The sequence below is a fragment of the Bemisia tabaci genome, chromosome 7 (assembly GCF_918797505.1).
Source record: "Bemisia tabaci chromosome 7, PGI_BMITA_v3".
NCBI lineage: Eukaryota > Metazoa > Arthropoda > Insecta > Hemiptera > Aleyrodidae > Bemisia > Bemisia tabaci.
In genome coordinates, this window is record NC_092799.1 from 31,827,663 (window position 1) to 31,845,839 (window position 18,177).

Below are 18,177 nucleotides of genomic sequence, written 5' to 3' on the forward strand. Positions count from 1 at the left end.
TAAAGTCAATGAGCAGTAGTTGTGTCGAAAGAAACTATACACAAATGAATAAAAGAGGGAAAAAACCGAGAAGCACGCAATCTTCGGTGTTAGCCCATTTATACATAGATCTTTTAGAGTCTGATACGTCCTATTTTGAGCGTTTGGTTGCGCTCACACCACGCTGCAGCACAGTAAAAGCACAAAATATAAAAGAAAAAACTAATGTGTTTTGGAAATCATTAAATACGACAAAGAAACACCTTAATATTTACAAAACACACATTAAATTATCCTTTCATATGTATATTTTCTTTATCAATTTAAATTAAAGTAATCCATGCAGAGTGTGCAAACATGTAAAAATCATGAGTTGAAAAACGCTAACTCCGCGAGTTTAAATAATAGGCCCTAGCATAAAGCGGAGTGATGCGACGTGCTGCCAGCACAAAACGCGCACTAGCGCCTACAAACCTAAGCAGATACTTCACGCATTGCGCAATGCTTGAGGTATCCCTTGGGTTTGTAGGCGCCAATGCGCGTTCCGTGCTGGCTGGCTGGCTGCGCCGCGCCGCAGCGTGCCACGTGCCACGGCGCTTCACTATTTCACAATAAAGGTGTTGTACAGTTTTATACGAAATTGAAGGCACTCCAACATACCAAAATTAAGAATGACAGGCGTCCTTTAAGAGCACGGAAATTTCCTTGCAAAATAAGTCGAGATAAGAGAGATAAAGAATCATTCTTGAGTATGCCGTCAAGAAGATTGTATTTTGAATCAAGAATAAAGTAGGTGAACAAAAGCGGGTTTCTGCTTGATGTAAGTGACTTTCCTTTTTATAAAAGCATCTTTTCGTCTTTAAGAAAACATTATTTTCTTTATTAACTCATAAGGAAATCTTCCCGACGGTAAATTTAAGGATATTTCTCCTTAAATTAGGGCACTTGTTCCTCTAATGAAGTTAAGAATCATACTAAACGTTATTAAATACAGATGCTAGGACAGTAAGTTTTTCGACTACCGCTCTCTTTTTGATGTCGTCTCTCGATTTAATTTGCGAGGGAACTTCGCGCTTACAATAAGGTATTTTCTCGAAAGATAATTAAGTTCTGCTGCACCAATGAGGCGTAGAGAGTTTTAGTGAATGATCTCTGATGGAAACGACGCTCCCTCATTTTTACCAAATATCTCAATTATATATTTTTCTCCGTTAGAGCAAACAATCAAACAAAAAAAAAAACAAGCAAACCCTCATTCTTCCAAGACATCAAACATTTTCATCCAAAAACGTCTTAAGCAATTGTCGTTTGTATTTACATGTGTACCAATTAACTTTGGGTCTCAAGTGGTAAGTGGACCAAAACTCCCCTTCCGAAAAAACGCGTGGACATAAACTACTAGAAAAAACAGGTACGCGGACAAAAAATCGTTGACGAAATGTCCTGTAACCCGCGAATCAGAAACAATGTTTTGTGTTTGTTTACATTTGAACCAAGGGTTCGATATTATATCGAATGACGTCACTAAATTAGTTTATTTCTGGAGGCATGTTGAAAGCAAAAAGCGCTCCCTATCAGCTGAGCGCTGAAGTACCCTCAAAAACAGCCTAAATAATAAAATCAAAAAGCCGAACCTCGGCGAATAAACGGCGCACTTCATCGCCGTTTGCAACATTGTAAGCTGGATGTAACCGGAAAGTCATTTTATTTCGAAAGCTGTCGGAGCGGAATTAACCTATCAATGCATTGACGCGTCCAAGCCAGAGGGGGCTCGTGTTTTAATAAGTAATGAAAGGCCCTCGGCCGCACAGTGAATCGAGTCAATCAGAGAGGCGGGACATAAAATCTTTGACCAAAACTACAAATGTTGGTGTTTATTTCGTCACATTTTAAATTTCAAGGGGTGCTTTTCCAAGAAAATATTACAAGGAAACCAATGAAACAACTTTCAGAACTTCAAAGTCTTGTCTAAACGGAGTTATAAGCGTTGAAAATTTCCAACTTATGTCCGACCTATCCTATTGACTCGACCCACTGTGGGCCGCAGCGTGATTGCACTCGCGTGTCAGCAGTGGCTAGGCGTGAATGATCGATTATCGATACTTCCCCATTTGAAGCTACGATAAAGAGTCGATTATTAAGGCGTTCACTGCGAACACCCTGTTTATCGATCCTTTTCCATAGGTTTAAATGGCAGATGAATCGATATATCGCAAAGCAAGCCACGCCACTGCGTGTCAGGCGTCAGGTTGTGCTTACTTGTTGACCCCGGCGTTTGTTTTGCTCCGTCACACGCTCTAATAATTGCAATTATTCGTCGGAATTTTGTTAATTATCGAGTCATCATTATCTTCCCGGGGTTGTTGTGGCTTGCAGCGCTAATAATGTTTTTCGCCCCAAGTCTGTTTTGCTCATTCACGCTGAAAGTAAAAGTCACGGGTTATATAGTCATACCGTCCGTTCCGGGCTCGGAGGCCGAAAGTTCCGGGTGCCGGAGCCGTTGCTTCAATTGTTCCCGGTGCTGCGCCCGGAACTTCCGGCCTTTGAGCCCGGAACGCGGTTTGTAGCATAGGTATCCGTTGTATAGGTTGGACCCTCTTAGTAGTAAATAAGTGCATACTCTTTTTTTTACCGGACCGCGTAAATTTATGTGCAGGTGAGTATAAAGTGGGCGTATTTATCCTAAAAGGAGCTATGTGCATAGAGTTTGCATGCTACATAGTTCCTTTCAGCATAAATACGTCAAATTGCAATCCGCATTAAATGCCAAGCTTTTTCATGATGATGCCGTGAGCCTTGAAACGGTGGACAAAATCGCTCTGTAATTATCATATTTTCTTACTCAAAGAGGTTATTTGACTAAAAGTTACCGTTCTGGCTGAAGAATTGTTATGTCTTTGATGTCAGGCAACAAAGTCCAAGTTTGGCTCTCCATTTACAGCTGAGAGCAGCGAAGTAGGTGAAATCTGCCGTACTACGTAAGAACGCCGTATGAGCCATCAAGTGTTGCCAAATTTCCTTCAACAAATAATGAATGTCAGGAAAATTTTTGAATATTTTATCTCCGATTTTTCTGAGGACTGTGTTCTTAATTTGATCTACAATTCTGAAAATTTAAAAAAAAATACTCATAGCTTTCTTCAAAAGTAAATGTTTTCAGAGAAGAACACTGGAAAAAGAACCACATTAGATCTATAGTCCAGACTCTTGAAAACATTGACAAGAAAAAGGACTCTTGATTCAATCAGATTTAAGCTTATATCAAAAGGAAATCCTCTCAAATTAAGAGGCTTGGTTCTTGATTTAAGCTAGATTCTGATTGAATCAAGAGTACTTTTTCTTGTCGATGTTTTTAAGAGTCTGGACTCTAGATCTAATGTGTTTTTTTCCGGTGAAATTTGGCAACATTCGAATGCTTGTACGGCATTTCTACTTAGCACGGCAGAAATACGTCCTCATTTCTAGGTCGGGAGCGAACTCGCGGCGGAGCGGGGGAATAAAATCTCGCGGATACAATAACTGCCGGAAGTTGAGCTCTTGCACCGTCGGGATGGTCCCGAAAAATATCGCCCAAGTTGAAAGTTGAAAGTTTTAAAATGAGTTAGGAGACAAGGACCGCCGCCGCCAGGAAGACGGTCCCCGCGGGCCATTATGCAGCGTAGTTTTGGCAAGCGTCTCGGATTGCACTCGAGTCTTCGTGTCTGCTCCTCCGGGGCATCGCAAAAGCACGCGATCAGAGCCATTAAGCGTCTTCTGGGGTCGCACCTGACATCGACCCCTTCGCCCCATCCCCCCTTCCCGGTCACGAAGATCTTAACTCCGGGGCCCCTTTTGTCTTGACTTCTTAGAGCTGTATATTTTGGGTGATAACTCCATCTTTACTGAACAGCTGAACCTTCGGAAACTTGCGAGTAAGATACAAGTGGAATAGCAGACTAACGGAAACACTGTGTAACACTTTGACATTGATTCAGGTTTGGTGCACTTGGGCTCACACTGCAAGCTGCCACCTAAACCCATGTTAAACACTGCTCACGTTTAGCCGATTATTGTTGAATAAAGTGATAGAAATGTAAAGATGGCATCACAAGGTTTTCAAGGAAGCAAATTTGATAGGAGTAAACATATGCATATCATTGCCTCCTTGCGATAAAGAATCCAACTTCATTTTAAGGTATCGAGGTATTCTCTTTCAATTTTTAGAATTCCATATCTCAGAACGGAAATTAGATTGGAGTAAATAAGTTAATTTGGTTATTCCTTACACACGCCTGCATCGTCCCTCCCTCACACCCACACGCTTAGGCTCTCACACTCAAAACTGATTGGAGAATTTTAAAACAGTAATGACTCGTTTTTACTTTGTAAAATCCGAGATACTTACCTTCATAGTTTGGGGCAATGGTAAATCTAAGTGATAAGTCAAACTGTACTAAGGCTGAGCTTCTCGCAATTGAGTCATAATAGATTATTAATGCATTAATGCAGTTTTAAATTAATAACGGGTAGGTAAAAAGTGCATTTCCATCCGTCATAGAAACAAGGAAAAAACCACGGTATTAGTGAGAGCACCACACTGATGGTAACAGCTATTCTTGTTGGCTTGGAAAAATTCATATTTTTTTCCAGCTCTTTTGAAATCTTCTCATCGCGTTACAACATGTTTATATCTGCATGGCACCATAAAAAAATAATGGAAAAAAACTTGACTCTACAGAAGAAAAAAACCCAATTTGACAACTTGGGGACCCCGTTACGGAGCACATTTTTAATTGGTGCATAAACATCAAAAAAATGATCCGGGGAGGGTTGGTTATAAGAATGCACACAGTGGGAGGGGGGGTTGCGATAGTTGCGATAGGGGGGTAATAGGGGGTGGGGATGATCGGGCGGTGGGGGGTAGGGGGCATGCAGACGAAGCCCGCCTCACACACGGGGCACGGGGTGTCGGCGACGTGTAAACAAACTCTTGAGCCCGCAAAGTGAATAAAAACAATGATGTTTTGATTAATGAATTCTCCATTATCGTTTTTGTGCCCTCGCGCCTCTGCCTCTGCCGCGGGTCGTCGCGCCCGAGAATTCGCGCCGTATCTTTTTATCGCGGGACAAAAATTCGGGCGCCGCCCCCACACGGAGCGGGTTGCCTATTCGCCTGCTTTTCGGTCCGAGAAACTTATTTCACACGGAAAAAATTATATGTTGATTTAGTACTTATATTGTTAAAAACATGTCCGACAAGTTTCAAATGCTGATTTTACATTTGGAGAGATTTAAATGCTAAATCAGCATTTATTTTTTTCCCGTGCAGTCTGATCTCATTGGTGAGTTAGTTGCAAACTGTGATACGTTCCATTATAGTCCCTTTACACTGAGAGTAAAGACGATTCGAATCCATTCCTGATTGGTTCCCGTATTTTAGGCCTCCACAGTGTCACAGCCGGGAATAAAGATAACATTTTCAATTGCAAAAATTATAAACTGGAATGGATTGGGGAATTGGAGGCACGGTAAGGAACCAACGGAATGAGAGAAGGAACGGAGACAGGAATACGGGAATGGGTTGATCAAAGATTACAAAACACGTTCAATTTGTGTAATCTTTATTCCCGTTTGTAACATTCATGAGCCGCGTTGTCTTAATTCTCTCTTACGATACGATGTCTCCGTTGGAGAATTTGCGGGTATCTGAAATTTGGTGAATTTCATGTTTAAGAAGAAACTACTGAGTGAACTGAGCATTAGAATATCCTTGGTCTCTAAAATGAACCAATGCTTCCGTTTCCCGGAAGTTCCGACTTTCGGAACTTTTGAGATTTTCCTGAATTTTGCCCGGAACTTTTGAAATTCCCGAAAGGTTCCGGATCTTTTGCATTTTTCGGAACATTTTCGGAACTTTTGAAAAAATGTGAAAAGAATCCCGAAACTTTGGACGGTTATGGAATGGGCGAGGTTGAAACAAAAAAGTTTCGAATTCCGGAACTTTTGACGGTCGAGGAATGGGAGCACTGAGATGAACAATCATTTAAGGAGATTTTGCCGGAATCACACGCTGAATGCGGCTTGAAAGCGGGAGTTATCGGCCCGATGCCTGATTTTTGATTTTTTGTCCAATTTCGACGGGCGAAAAGATAGTTAGTTTCGTACACCAGCTAATTTCGAAACTTTCCAACCCTGGATCACACTGGATCGAGTCAATCAGAGAGGTCGGACATGAAACTTTTGACTAAAACTGCAAATTTCGATGTTCATTTCGTCACATTTTAAATTTTAAGGGGTGCCTCTACAAGAAAAGTTTACGAGGAAACCAAATCTACCACTTTTAGAATCTGAAAATTGGGTATGGACGGAGTTATGAGCTTTAAAAGTTTCCGAATTGTGTCCGACCTCTCGTATTGACTCGATGCACCGTGCCACGTCTCAACTTTTCCGTGCCTACTGTGTTCTACGTGAAATTTCGATCAGTCAGCATGCAATGCACCTCGTAAGTTCTAACCCCGCCGATTGGTTCATTATAGGCCACGACTCCGACCCACACGCCTTTGTCTCTTTCACGTAAGGGTGAAACCACGCTTCGATGCGCTCAAAATACGGACGGCACAATCACGGCACTGGATTTCGCACGAATCCGGCTTACGTGCAGCGTTAGCCGGTTATTGTTTTGGAGGTGCGTCAGCGGGGCACCCCTCCCCCCCCTCGCCCCCTCTCCCTCTCAAGGGCGAGATAAAATCTGGTCGGGGCGCAAGTTGGCGCGGGAGGGCGCGCAAATGAAGACGCAAACGGGCCCGCTAATGATTTACGCATTCTGGCGGCACGACAAAAGCGCAAACGACTAATTCGTATACGGCTCGTCAACCGCGTTGCCAACGTGACGGACGGAATCGCTCCGATCCGCATCCGCGGGTTCCGAGGATCCGGATTCCGGGGGTTGGCAATACTGCTCGCGGATCGCTGCTGGCATGGTTAAGTCACTCTTGTGTGCTGCCAAGCTGTGACAGCGACGGGGTGGTATTATACCCGAAATGAAATTGAACGAATGGGAGGTTTGGCATCGAGGGGGCTCTGTGTGGGGCAGTGGGGGCGGGGGGGAAGGGGGGGCGCCTTTCAGCCGCGACCCCCGAGTAGCCGTGTGAAAGCGCTGGAACCCATTCACTGGAAAACTCCCGCTATTACTTTTGAGCCGCTGCACACTGGGTGCTCTGGAGGACTTGAATAGAAGAAAATCGAATGTGAGGAGCGGAATTTGAGTTTTAGGGGCTAAATGGCATATTCATGGTGAAAGTATGGAACCGCATATCTCTGATTGCATTCAAGTAAATATTCTGCAACATTTAACTATCAAAAGGAAGACCTGATCATTTTTTAAAATGTTAGGCAAAAATAACAAATATTGGTATCTTTAAAGGATAGGATATTAGCTAAAATCTTCAAATCCCGCGACAGAAATAGATAGTTTTATTATTGATATAGGACACATTTTGAACTTATTACCCTCAGCCCAACAAAGACTAATTTGATACTCAATGACAGCCATGCCATGTAAATGAAGGGATTATCTTTAGGGTTTAATTATTTTTTTTTTTTAGACAGTGGATCAGATTAAGTAAATAATGTGTGGTATTATTTCTCTAAGATCAGATACCCTAAATTATTCCTTATGTAAACAGGTACTTCGAAGAATTTGTAACGAAAAATAAAGCCGGAAAAAATAAAAATTCATCACTCTGTCCGTTTTCATGGTAGCAAATTTCAGGGATTTCATTTCAACTCACTGACATTGAGTATATTTAAAAATCATCAGAAAAGTCTAAAACTGCATCGTAGGAACGGAAATTGATGTCTAATGATATTCGGCCCAAGTAGCAAGTTTATAGTTTTGCGATTCTCCATCTTTCACCGTTTAATTTAGTCGTCGAAAACTCTTTTCCCATATGAGTTAGGTAATTTGAATAATTGATTAGTTATTTGCCCATAAACACAGTGATAATAGAGGGAGAGAGAGAGAGAGAGACACAATAGCCCGAATGCAGACAACAATAAAAACACACAAAAATACAAAACACAAATGGGCATACAAGGCTAGAGGAGACATGAAACAAACCAGGATTTTCTCGTTTTAATTTTTACATTTTTTAGCTTCTGCTCCAGTTGAGATAATGGGCATGTAATTGGCCCAAAAAGTCCTGGTTTGTTTTATGTCTCTAGCCTAGTATACCCATTTGTTTTTCGTATTTTAGTGTGTTTTTATTGTTACCCATAAAAGGGTGCTGATTGTCATTAGAAATCATAAAATATGATGTTGGCTCAGGTATAGGATTATTTTTACCTACCCAAGAAAAAAAAAAAACTTGGGAAAGTTTTCAGTTGCTCTCCTAAAAATGGTCTTTTGTTTCAATTCAACTGTATATAAATACTCCACACGTGGCTTTTTCTTAATAACTATTTAATCCAAATACATGGATCAGAATATGCGAACTCTATTAACTTCTTCTTCTTCTTCTTCTTCTTCTATTAACTTGTGCAAACGATTTGCTTGGGATCCATGTGCATGAGAAACAGGGTTGCAACGTGAAATGAAAAATATGAAATATTGGAAATTTCCATAAATATTTCATGAAATTTCACGAGGCCATGTAAAATATTTCATATTTTTCAGGGGCCAGAGTATGCAACCCGCACTAAAACGCCCAAAAACAGAAGAAAGTCACAATTTATACATTTTGAGAAGCATGGAAAGAAACCGGTGTTTTTAATATCTTTCATAAATGTTTGAAATTTCATGAAATATTTCACGTGAAATTTCTAGATTTTATTTTTCATGAAAAATTGTAACTCTGGTGAGAAATAAGGAAGTTACAAATTTTTGAAAGAAAATGCACATTTTTATCATAGAAAGTGCAACGGCTAGGATGCTAGACTCTAGGAACTGCCTTTTTTTGTTCCCATTTAATTTTCTCCCGACTGTGCGCAGCGCCTCGTCTTAGCTCCACGCAACCCGCAGAACAAAAAGGTTGCTGGTTAAATGGGCTGAAAATGGCGTTGGAACAGAGTCGCGCCCGCACAACTCAATTTCAGCGTTGCCACATGAAACGACTCTACTCCCTAAACCAACTACCCTCGCAAACAAGGGGTCATCCGGACATAATTTGACAACGGAGCTTAATTTCATGCTCGGAAGGGAAGAATTTCCCCGCATCACGGAGGCCCGTTCTTGATCTTGGCCTATGATTTAAGGGTGACTTTCGGGGCTGGGATTTATTTTTGCGGTGTCCGTTTCAAGGCCGCCGGGAGAGCAGTTCCTGAAATTAGGCCGACGGGGTGAAGTTAATTCCTTGTTGACCGGCCACCCGGTGAGTTCGCGGTCCAGTTAACTTAGCCGCCTCGAGTAGATGTTTGTTGGCCTCTTTGCCAAAATTTGTGAGTTATGTCTCGGGTTGCGTCGCAATTCCGGATTGCCCGCTGATAAGGGCTGATTTACAAAGGGAAAATGGACCTAATTCCTGCGGCGGAATGAAAATATGATACAGGACATACGAAAAACGTCGCACGACTTGAATTATTATTCGCCGGTGATGTCCTGGGTCTTGCATGAAAAAAAAATGAGACTGTCATAAATCTTACCGATGACAAAGAATAGAGCGCCGATTCTGTCGCTAATTTCGAACGAGGAAAAAAGTAAGGAAAGATAAAGGGTTATTAAATGAGGAAAAATTCGAAGGAAAACTCAAGATAAAATGTCCACGTCAATGAGAATATTTTGACAAAAATCATGTCGTTACTAATTTGAAGTTCGGTTAAATCTCCCTTAAATGGCGTCTGGAATGGTCTCCGTCGAAATTATACTACTCTCAACATGAGATTAGCACAATTTGTAAATCGAAGAGATAAAGGATCCACTCTGAGCGAGGACTCATTAGCCCTAACACAAATCAGGACCATAAACCATAAAACACACTGGAACAGTGCACAATGTAGAATAAATGAAGAGATGTCAGATCGCGAGTTCTGAATCACTTGAGCGAAAGTGAAGTTAGATCATTAAATAAAATGTGGTGCCGGTAAACTATTACACAAATTTATAGTAATGTTCCTTTTAAAAATCGATTTTTACGTATTACGTAGTCTTCACTATATCATCGAGGATTTGTCGAGAGAAAATAAGAAAGAACATACACAAAGTAGCATATAGCATAGTAATCAAACTCTAAGAAAGAGCGTCCCAGTTTGTAACAAAGTTGTAGAAGTAGTAATATTTGTTTATTTTAAATCGGTGCACGGAAAAGAAGGGTTAAGTCCAAATTTGGACATTTCCAATTAATTGTGATAGTGCCCCAATTAATCGTGTTAACACCCCAATTTTGGTAACCCAACTTGAGTTTCGGTACTACCAAAAAGAGTTGGAAATGTCCATTTCATCCAACACAATTTTAGTGGATAACCCTTGACACTTTTTCCTCCGAAGTGACCGTGGCTTTTTACACCTCTGTAGTTTGATTACAGAGTTTTTTTTTTTTTTTTAAATGTTATCCCGGTAACGGTAAAAACATGTTATGAAATTAAATAAAATAATGAAATTCGAGCACCTCTGCTCTTGTGATACATCGATTCTACAGGGAAGAACAAGCTGTTTATGCAATCGCCGTGTAATTACACTAAATATCATAAACGAATTTTTGCCGTTGAGGGAGTGAGGATCCTAAGAGTTTTAATAGGACGTTTCTATGCTAAATAGAAATATGTTGCAAGGAAACCCTATGTAAATAATTCTGTTTAGTATAAATACGCTCAATATTAGTGGATGCTCTCAGCAGTTGGGTTAGAACACCCTGCTCACATGTTTGAGCCAAGTACCCTGTTGTTCATTTATTTATTTATTTCTGTTTCAGGATTGCCAAATGACCTTAGTGTGTATTGGCAGCAGTACCCCTGGATGTTTGGGGTAGCGTTATGCAAACTGAGAGCTTTAGTTTCCGAAATGTAAGTATTTAATACCTCCATAACCGTATTCTAACGACAAACTACTGTCATCTGTACACTTTAAAAAATTTGCCGATGTGGCTGCGCGTAATGTTAAGGGTTTCCATCGATATGTGGATCTCTTTCCGTGGTCGAATTGATGCTCTGTTATCTTAGCCTTATCATTGAAAATTTATGAAGTCATTGGTTCCGAGTTTGCATATTTTAGCCATGTCGGATTTTAAAGTATGGAGGGAAATTCTTTCATGAAAATTCGTTAAAAATATCGTTTAAGAACAGACCAGCAAAATAAAGAAGACTTTTTTGTACTGTGGCAAAATTTTGACGTTTTGTGATTACTTACAAATCAAATTCGCCGTCAGAACAATCTTCAGTTTTTTCCAACAAGTGACCTTAAAAGTTTCAATTTAAATGGACCTAGTTCATCAGAAAGGAACCAATTCCTGCATACTTAAGGCTCAATGCAGAAAATAAACTTTAACCCCTCTCCTCACAAACTAATGTCAGTTTTTGACAGCAGAAAATCTACGGCTAGTGGAACTCTAAAACATTCTGAGCTCAATTTTTTAAAAAAATGTGGGTTGGTTTCTTTCTGATAAACTCGGTCCAAATAATCATTAACGGACGTCCCATAAAATTGTTTTTGTGCTCAAACTTGGGGCAGTGAAATTTCATTTACGAAAAGGTTCCCTTTTACAGCCCTCTGTCCCTCTATTAGATTACGACAATGCAAGGAAGCCTTCAGACCTGCCAGGGATAGGAGTCTCAAAAAAGAGCTTTGGAAGTCCGCACAAAGCCCGAACGCAAGCCCCGACAAATCCTGGCAAATAAACAAAAGAATAAGATTAGCGGGGCCCTGTGGTTACCATGTCTGGTTTCCAGGAAGAGATGAGCTATGTGCGAAGAGACGAGAAAAAGGAAGGTTGGGGGAACGGACAAGGGATTTGAAAAATAAGTTCAGTCTGAGAGCGCTCGTCTCACCTCTGTATCTGGACGGGCTCTGAGAAACGGTGGTGAGATTTGTCGATGCAATCGGAAATTCCTCACATTCCAGCTCTCTGCTCTGCCGTCCTGAACTCGCTACAAAATGAAAGCGGAACGCCAAATCACCTATTTTCGATTTTAAAAGGAGGGAGTTCGCAAATAATAACGGTTAAATGGTTTAATATCGAATCCCCACTACATTTCAGTTTATTTTAGGTTCAATGCATAGTTAATTAAAAGTGAGTGTTTAAAATAACGAGATGAAGTGCATTTAGCATTTTTTTATGAGGTTTAGTGCGCTTCTTGGTCTCTGGATCAGATTTTGTCCCGGAAGGCTGAAATTGAAGATATTTTACTCGTTTAGAGGTAGAGATAAGTTTAAATACTTTTTCTTTGTTGATTTTATAAACAACGGGATTTGTAAAAGGAAAAAAAGTACGCAAAAAATTAGCATTTTTGTATTAAACTTGAATTTTTAAAAAGATATTGTAGAGGATCAAATAATAAATCTACGAGCACTTATCTGTATATCACGGCCGGAGAAAATTAGGACTCGTGTACACAGGACTCACTACACACGTCCACCGGTCCATCTAATTCAAAATGTGAAGAAGCAACTATTCGAACCTGGGAGTATTGTTTGGAGGTATCGACTTCAATTGAAGGCGTTTATCGAATCTGCTTTGGATCCGACACTTTAAATAATTAACAGGCGATCGAAAGAAACTGCACAGTTTAAAAACGTCTGTACTGAAGCAAATCTCTGTGCTCCATTGCAAAGGAACACGAATTGTTATGAACTAATGAGTTGTTTATTGTGAACACATCGTTGATTCCACCATAACTACGAGCTCATAAAATAGAAGCTTCCAAAAATTTTAAACTGAGAAGTGAAAATTAAGAAAGATGCGAAAAATTTTTGAAACTACTGAAGGACAATTAAAATGTGACTGCGGTTTTGCTAAACGTCAAAATTTTTTCTTTATGCCTTTCAGAACCAAAAATAAAGGGTTATTAAGTGGCGGGTCAGTCCTTTAAGTTTTGCAGCGACGCGCAACGTAGTATAGCTTCAGAAAACTTTAAAACCCTCCCACCCTTCTCGTAAAACCAAGGATGGGATGACCGATGACCTACTTGTAAGCGCAAATTGGCATGACAGGTTTTTTCCTCAAAAAATACATCCAAAGAGTTTCAATTATTCAAATCACAAAAAAGTCATGCTTTACTACAACCTAAACTGAAGATATCTCGAGATGAAGCCATGTTTTCATATTCCAAGCTTGCATCTCTAATTTTGTCATTGCCAAGACAAAGTCACATAGCTCTATTCCAACGTTGCAATACAGACTCAAATGATTCAATTTTTCACGTTAAAGTGGGTTTGCAGTGTCTGACCAAAATTTGTCTGCTTTGGCATGTAATCAGGAGAAAAATCTGTCATTTTCATTTCTAAACGACCGTCAGTATATAAATCAAATACGATTCCGAGGTTTAATTTTACGAAGAAAAAAGGTAGCTAATACTTTTTTTAGTCCGAAGAGCATCGTCGAGGAAAAAAATCAAGAGGATTCGAGATGTTCAATTCGGCAACAATAAGTGTGACTGTAAAAGTTTGAGTCTGCTGATGAAAAGCGGCTCGCGCTGTTATTTCTGTGCAGGAGGAAGGAACACAAACCTCGCGGAGGGGAGGGGGGTGGAGGTGCGATCAAGCAACAAATAAAGGAAGTGAGTCGAGCCGGGATAACTGCGATCAGCGATTCTTGTTTGATTAAATCACAAATTAAATCGCTCCAGAGCGTCATCTGATTGTTGCCACGTCGCGTCGTTGGAGCGCCTCGCGCGCGCATTGTGCATACTTAAGCCGAGAATCCGTGCTCAGAATGCGGAAACCGGAAGTTAGAGTAACTTTGTAGGAAGGATCGCAGGATGTTTTTCTGGTTGATTCAGTCGTTTTAGTTTGCAAGATTATTCGTTATACGAGTCATGTTAACCTGGGATTCAATGATTATGAACGTCACTTGCAGACGAGATGACCGTAGAAGTTTCTTTCCTGCTTCTTCTTTTTTTCGGGATGAGATGCGGACTTCAGATGGAGCGTCTGAAAATTTTAGCACTGAATCCAAGTACGCCATCCGATTTTACTCTCTGTGTAAGAATTTGTTGGAAGATTGAGGTTTTCCTACAAAAAGGAGATGGTTTTCCATTTTACTCATCTACTAAATAGTAGTATAGCAAAGAACAATATTTGTAAATAAAAGTAAACTGCCAAAATCGAAATTAGGATCATTAATCTTACTACAAACTTAAAACCAAGATATCAAAGATAGTTAATCACCAATCATTTAATTAAAAATCCAAGAAAGGGAGGAAATCCAGAAATCCTTCGATTTTTAGGCTGCGAGGGGAGGGGTGGTGCGATTTTTATGCTGGGGGAAAATGGATGTCATTTTCAGACTTGACATACTCATATCTTAGTATTTCAGCAGGATGTGAGAGATTTCAGTTGATAATGATACTTTGAGCAATACCTTCAAATTCATCCATGCAGATCAACATATATCTGTGTAAAGTAAAAAAAAAATATAGTATAAAAAGTATTCAGATAATACAGGCTCCTCAGTGAGAATTTATTAAGTAAATAATAATCTCTGTTGACTAATTTTCTCTTCAAACGCACAAACTTCTTTTATTTGATAAAAATAAATACGGAAATACATACACAGTGGCAACAAGCGTGGCACTGTAGAAACGTCTCAAGAGAGTTTTAAATATCAACCGAGACGGAAATCTAAAAATGAGCATTTGAGCAGGTTCATTGTTTCGATTACAACTTCTGAGAGTTTTCTAAAATCACTTCTTTAAGGGAACCAACGGTATCAGTGGATACTCACGCCCAAATACTTGTCGTAAAATCCACTCTTTACGACAGAGATTCCACGGATGCCTTTCCGTCAAGAAATTCTCTCGAGGAGATGAGAATTCATCAACGATTTAGATGCAACCATCCACAAAGAGGGGTATTCATTTTTAGATGGACATTTTTCGGTAGAACAATTTTCATCGGATGAGGTAAAAAAATGTCGTGATGAAGTTTCCAACATTTAAAAATCTTAAGTATCTCAAGGAAAGAGCTGAAAAAGACATTGCTATTTATGTCAAGAATGGGTTCACACTGTTCTGTTACATATTTTTAATATTAAAATTTTAGAACCCGAATAAGACGATGATGACTACAAATGGCTTTTCCTAATACAAACACGGTTCCAATACGTCATAATTCAAGTTTGATCTAAAATATTTCGGAGATTTAATGCCAGAATATTTGTGAAGAACTTTTAGATTACTTAAATTTTTTTTGGAATTCAGAAAATGCATCATAATAGCATGAGAATTGATTCGAAAGATAAAACATTCTTGACAATTGACATCTAAAGATTGGTTTACCTCACCTTAGATGTAACAAATTCATTTTTTGAGGCATAGAAAGATCATCATAGACAATTTTGCGCCACTCGTCGCTTTCAAGCGATGAAATCATCTCTGAAACCCAGAAAACTTGATTTACTCAGAGAAGAATCTTTCATATGAGCAGAGATGTCAAATGTTCTAAAGAATCTATAGTAATTTCTTTTTTTTTAACAGAAACTCAAATTTTTATGGGTTTTTCGGTCAAAGTTGAGGAGTTCTCTTGATTCCTATCTAGGTAATTAAGCCTCAACAACTTATTTCGTAAAATAACATTGGTTAATCACATTTTTGCAAATTTCAAATAAAATAATTTCCATTTTACTAGTATAAAAAAAGAAGAAGAAAAAATTCAACGATGCTTAAAATGAGATCACTTACCGTGTTAAATATTAAATATTTAGAAAAATAACTAAAAAATATTCAATATTTAGAAGCAACTTAGCAAGGTTTTCAAACACGACTGAAAAGGTTGAAAATTCTTCACAAATTTTGAAAAGAAGAAAATAACCAGAAAAAAAGATTCGATTTATCAAGACTTACATCAACACATACTTAAAATCGTTGGCAATATGAACTTCATTGAAACGACAACGCTGATAACGAATATTGTCGGTTCATTCAAACATGCTAAAATTATTTTATGTGAGGAGTGGTCAATGAATTCAAAAAATATCTCAAACGTGTTAGGAATGAGTATCGTTGAAATATATTGTCCTAAAAATTGGGTGATCTGGCAAGTGCAATATATTGAGTGAGTGCAATCTCCTACAGAGGCGGGCAATTTTCTCCAGTTGTGATTGCGTTCACTGAAGTTGTCACTCCCACGATGAAAGGTCGTATCTCTACGCCGATGTGACCCTGAAAAGCACAGACGCAAGCGGTAGACAGAGTTCATCTCAAAATGCGGTTAAATTCTTACATCTGGGGAGCCGTATGGAGTGTCCACTCCATTTACCAGCTATTTTCTACTCCCTGTCTCGATTTACACATAGAACTTCTGGCAGCACCTTCCACTCTGGGAAATTCTAGAAGTTGACGTTCTGTTCGCATCACTGAAGGAAATTTCAGTCTTGTCCATTTCCTGTTTGGTGCTTTTTTTTCTCTTTATCATTGCAAGCTGAAGTTACGGACTTCCAAGAAAGCGAGCGAATTCTTTCTTTCATTCGACTCTTGCAGGCAGGCGAGTTCCATATAATCGGAATTCGAGAGTGGGTGATCGTAAACTTTACTGATTAACTGAAGCAAATCAATACGTACAGAAAAAAACTAAAAGATAGAGCTAGAAGACAGCACACTATCACCAACCATGGCTAGTGACGAAGAATTGAGCGGAGACAGGTAGGGCAGGTTCTTAGGGCTTTAAGCGCTTTCTCCCTTTTCATTTAATTTACGGACAAGAATGGCTGGATAAGGATACTTGATTAAATTGTATATTTTGCTTACTAGGCGAAATAACATCATCGGATCATCGACTTTAAAACATTTTTAAGTCCTTTGCCACTTTTTAAAGTGCGCAGCTTATGACTGGAGCACGGAAAAGAGGACCTTTCCCTCGATTTCTTTTAGACATTTTCTGTCTGTTACTAGAAACTCACGAACTTCATTAATTTCTAAAAAATATTCTTCCAAATTTCGTTTGTCTTTAAAATAAAAGTAAAATGTCAGACTGGACAAGTAAATTTGATAGGAGAAATCCAACACCACAATTCGTCATCCACCGGACAAAGTATCACAAGCACCATGCGACGTTTCAAAATTTCCGCTGCCATTTTAATTTTTTACAGAGGAACGGTTCAACGAAGCTGTCCGGAAATTTCACTGAATTTTTTTTGTGCTGCCGATAAAATTCAGTGAAATTTTCAAACAGATTGAACGATCAGTTTCTCTGTAAAAAAAAATAAAATGACGGCGGAAATTTTGAAACGCCGCATGCATGGTGCTTATAGTATTTTGGCCGGAAAGTGATGAATTTTTATTGACACCACTCGATCAAAAGTCGTGGGTTCGTCGCATCGCAAACCGATTAACAAAATTCACCCATGATGTTTACAAGTATTCGCACTCAAATTTCGCAACATCGTAGACGAAGATATGTGTTTTTCTAGTCTCACCGTCGATATTTAATCAAAACAGAGTACAGAACTTTCGACTCCGAGGCATTCATCCATTACTTTTTGTCTCTTAATCCGTTTTCGCGAGGGCCCCATCGACTTATACATTAATTTCCCCGAGTGAATTATCACTATTTTCAGACTCTCCTTCCAGCGTATCTGGAAGCAAATTCATGGCACTACAGTCAGATTTAAAAAAAACCCCAATCCCCCGCCCAAGCGGGAGCAAAATCGCGAATTTCGTCGCGATTCGGAAGGAAAGCTCGCGCTAATCAACGCTCGCGCTTCTTAACGCCATTGTCACTTCAGTTTTCTAGCGTCGATCCCAGCAATTATCAGCGTAATTAATTAATCGTTAGTGCATTAACTCCTCCCATAGTCGATCGCATCGAATTGCGATTACACGTCATAGAGCTCATCGGGAGAATCGATCTATCGAATTGCGATTACACGTTATAGGGCTCATTGGGAATATCGATCTATCGAATTGCAATTACACGTTATACGGCTTATTGGGAGTATCGATATCTCACACCCTCGCAAGGGGTGGGGGGTGAAAAGCTTCCGACGAGTAAGTTGTGGAATTCATGAGCCTCCGCCTGGAATACACGAGTGGAGGGCATACTGCTACGCCTAGGAAAAACAGCATACTTGCCTATGT

At 39.6% G+C, this 18,177-nt stretch overlaps 1 protein-coding gene across 2 annotated transcripts in view; it reads left to right on the plus strand.

Moving 5' to 3' along the window:
- Positions 1–18,177, plus strand: part of LOC109032147 (neuropeptides capa receptor) — a 240,643-nt gene that overhangs the window by 195,830 nt on the left and 26,636 nt on the right. For both annotated transcript variants that reach the window (XM_072302860.1, XM_019044129.2), the window contains one exon: positions 10,863–10,953. In XM_072302860.1, coding sequence (XP_072158961.1) covers positions 10,863–10,953 — 91 coding nt within the window. The remainder of the gene's footprint in view (positions 1–10,862; positions 10,954–18,177) is intronic.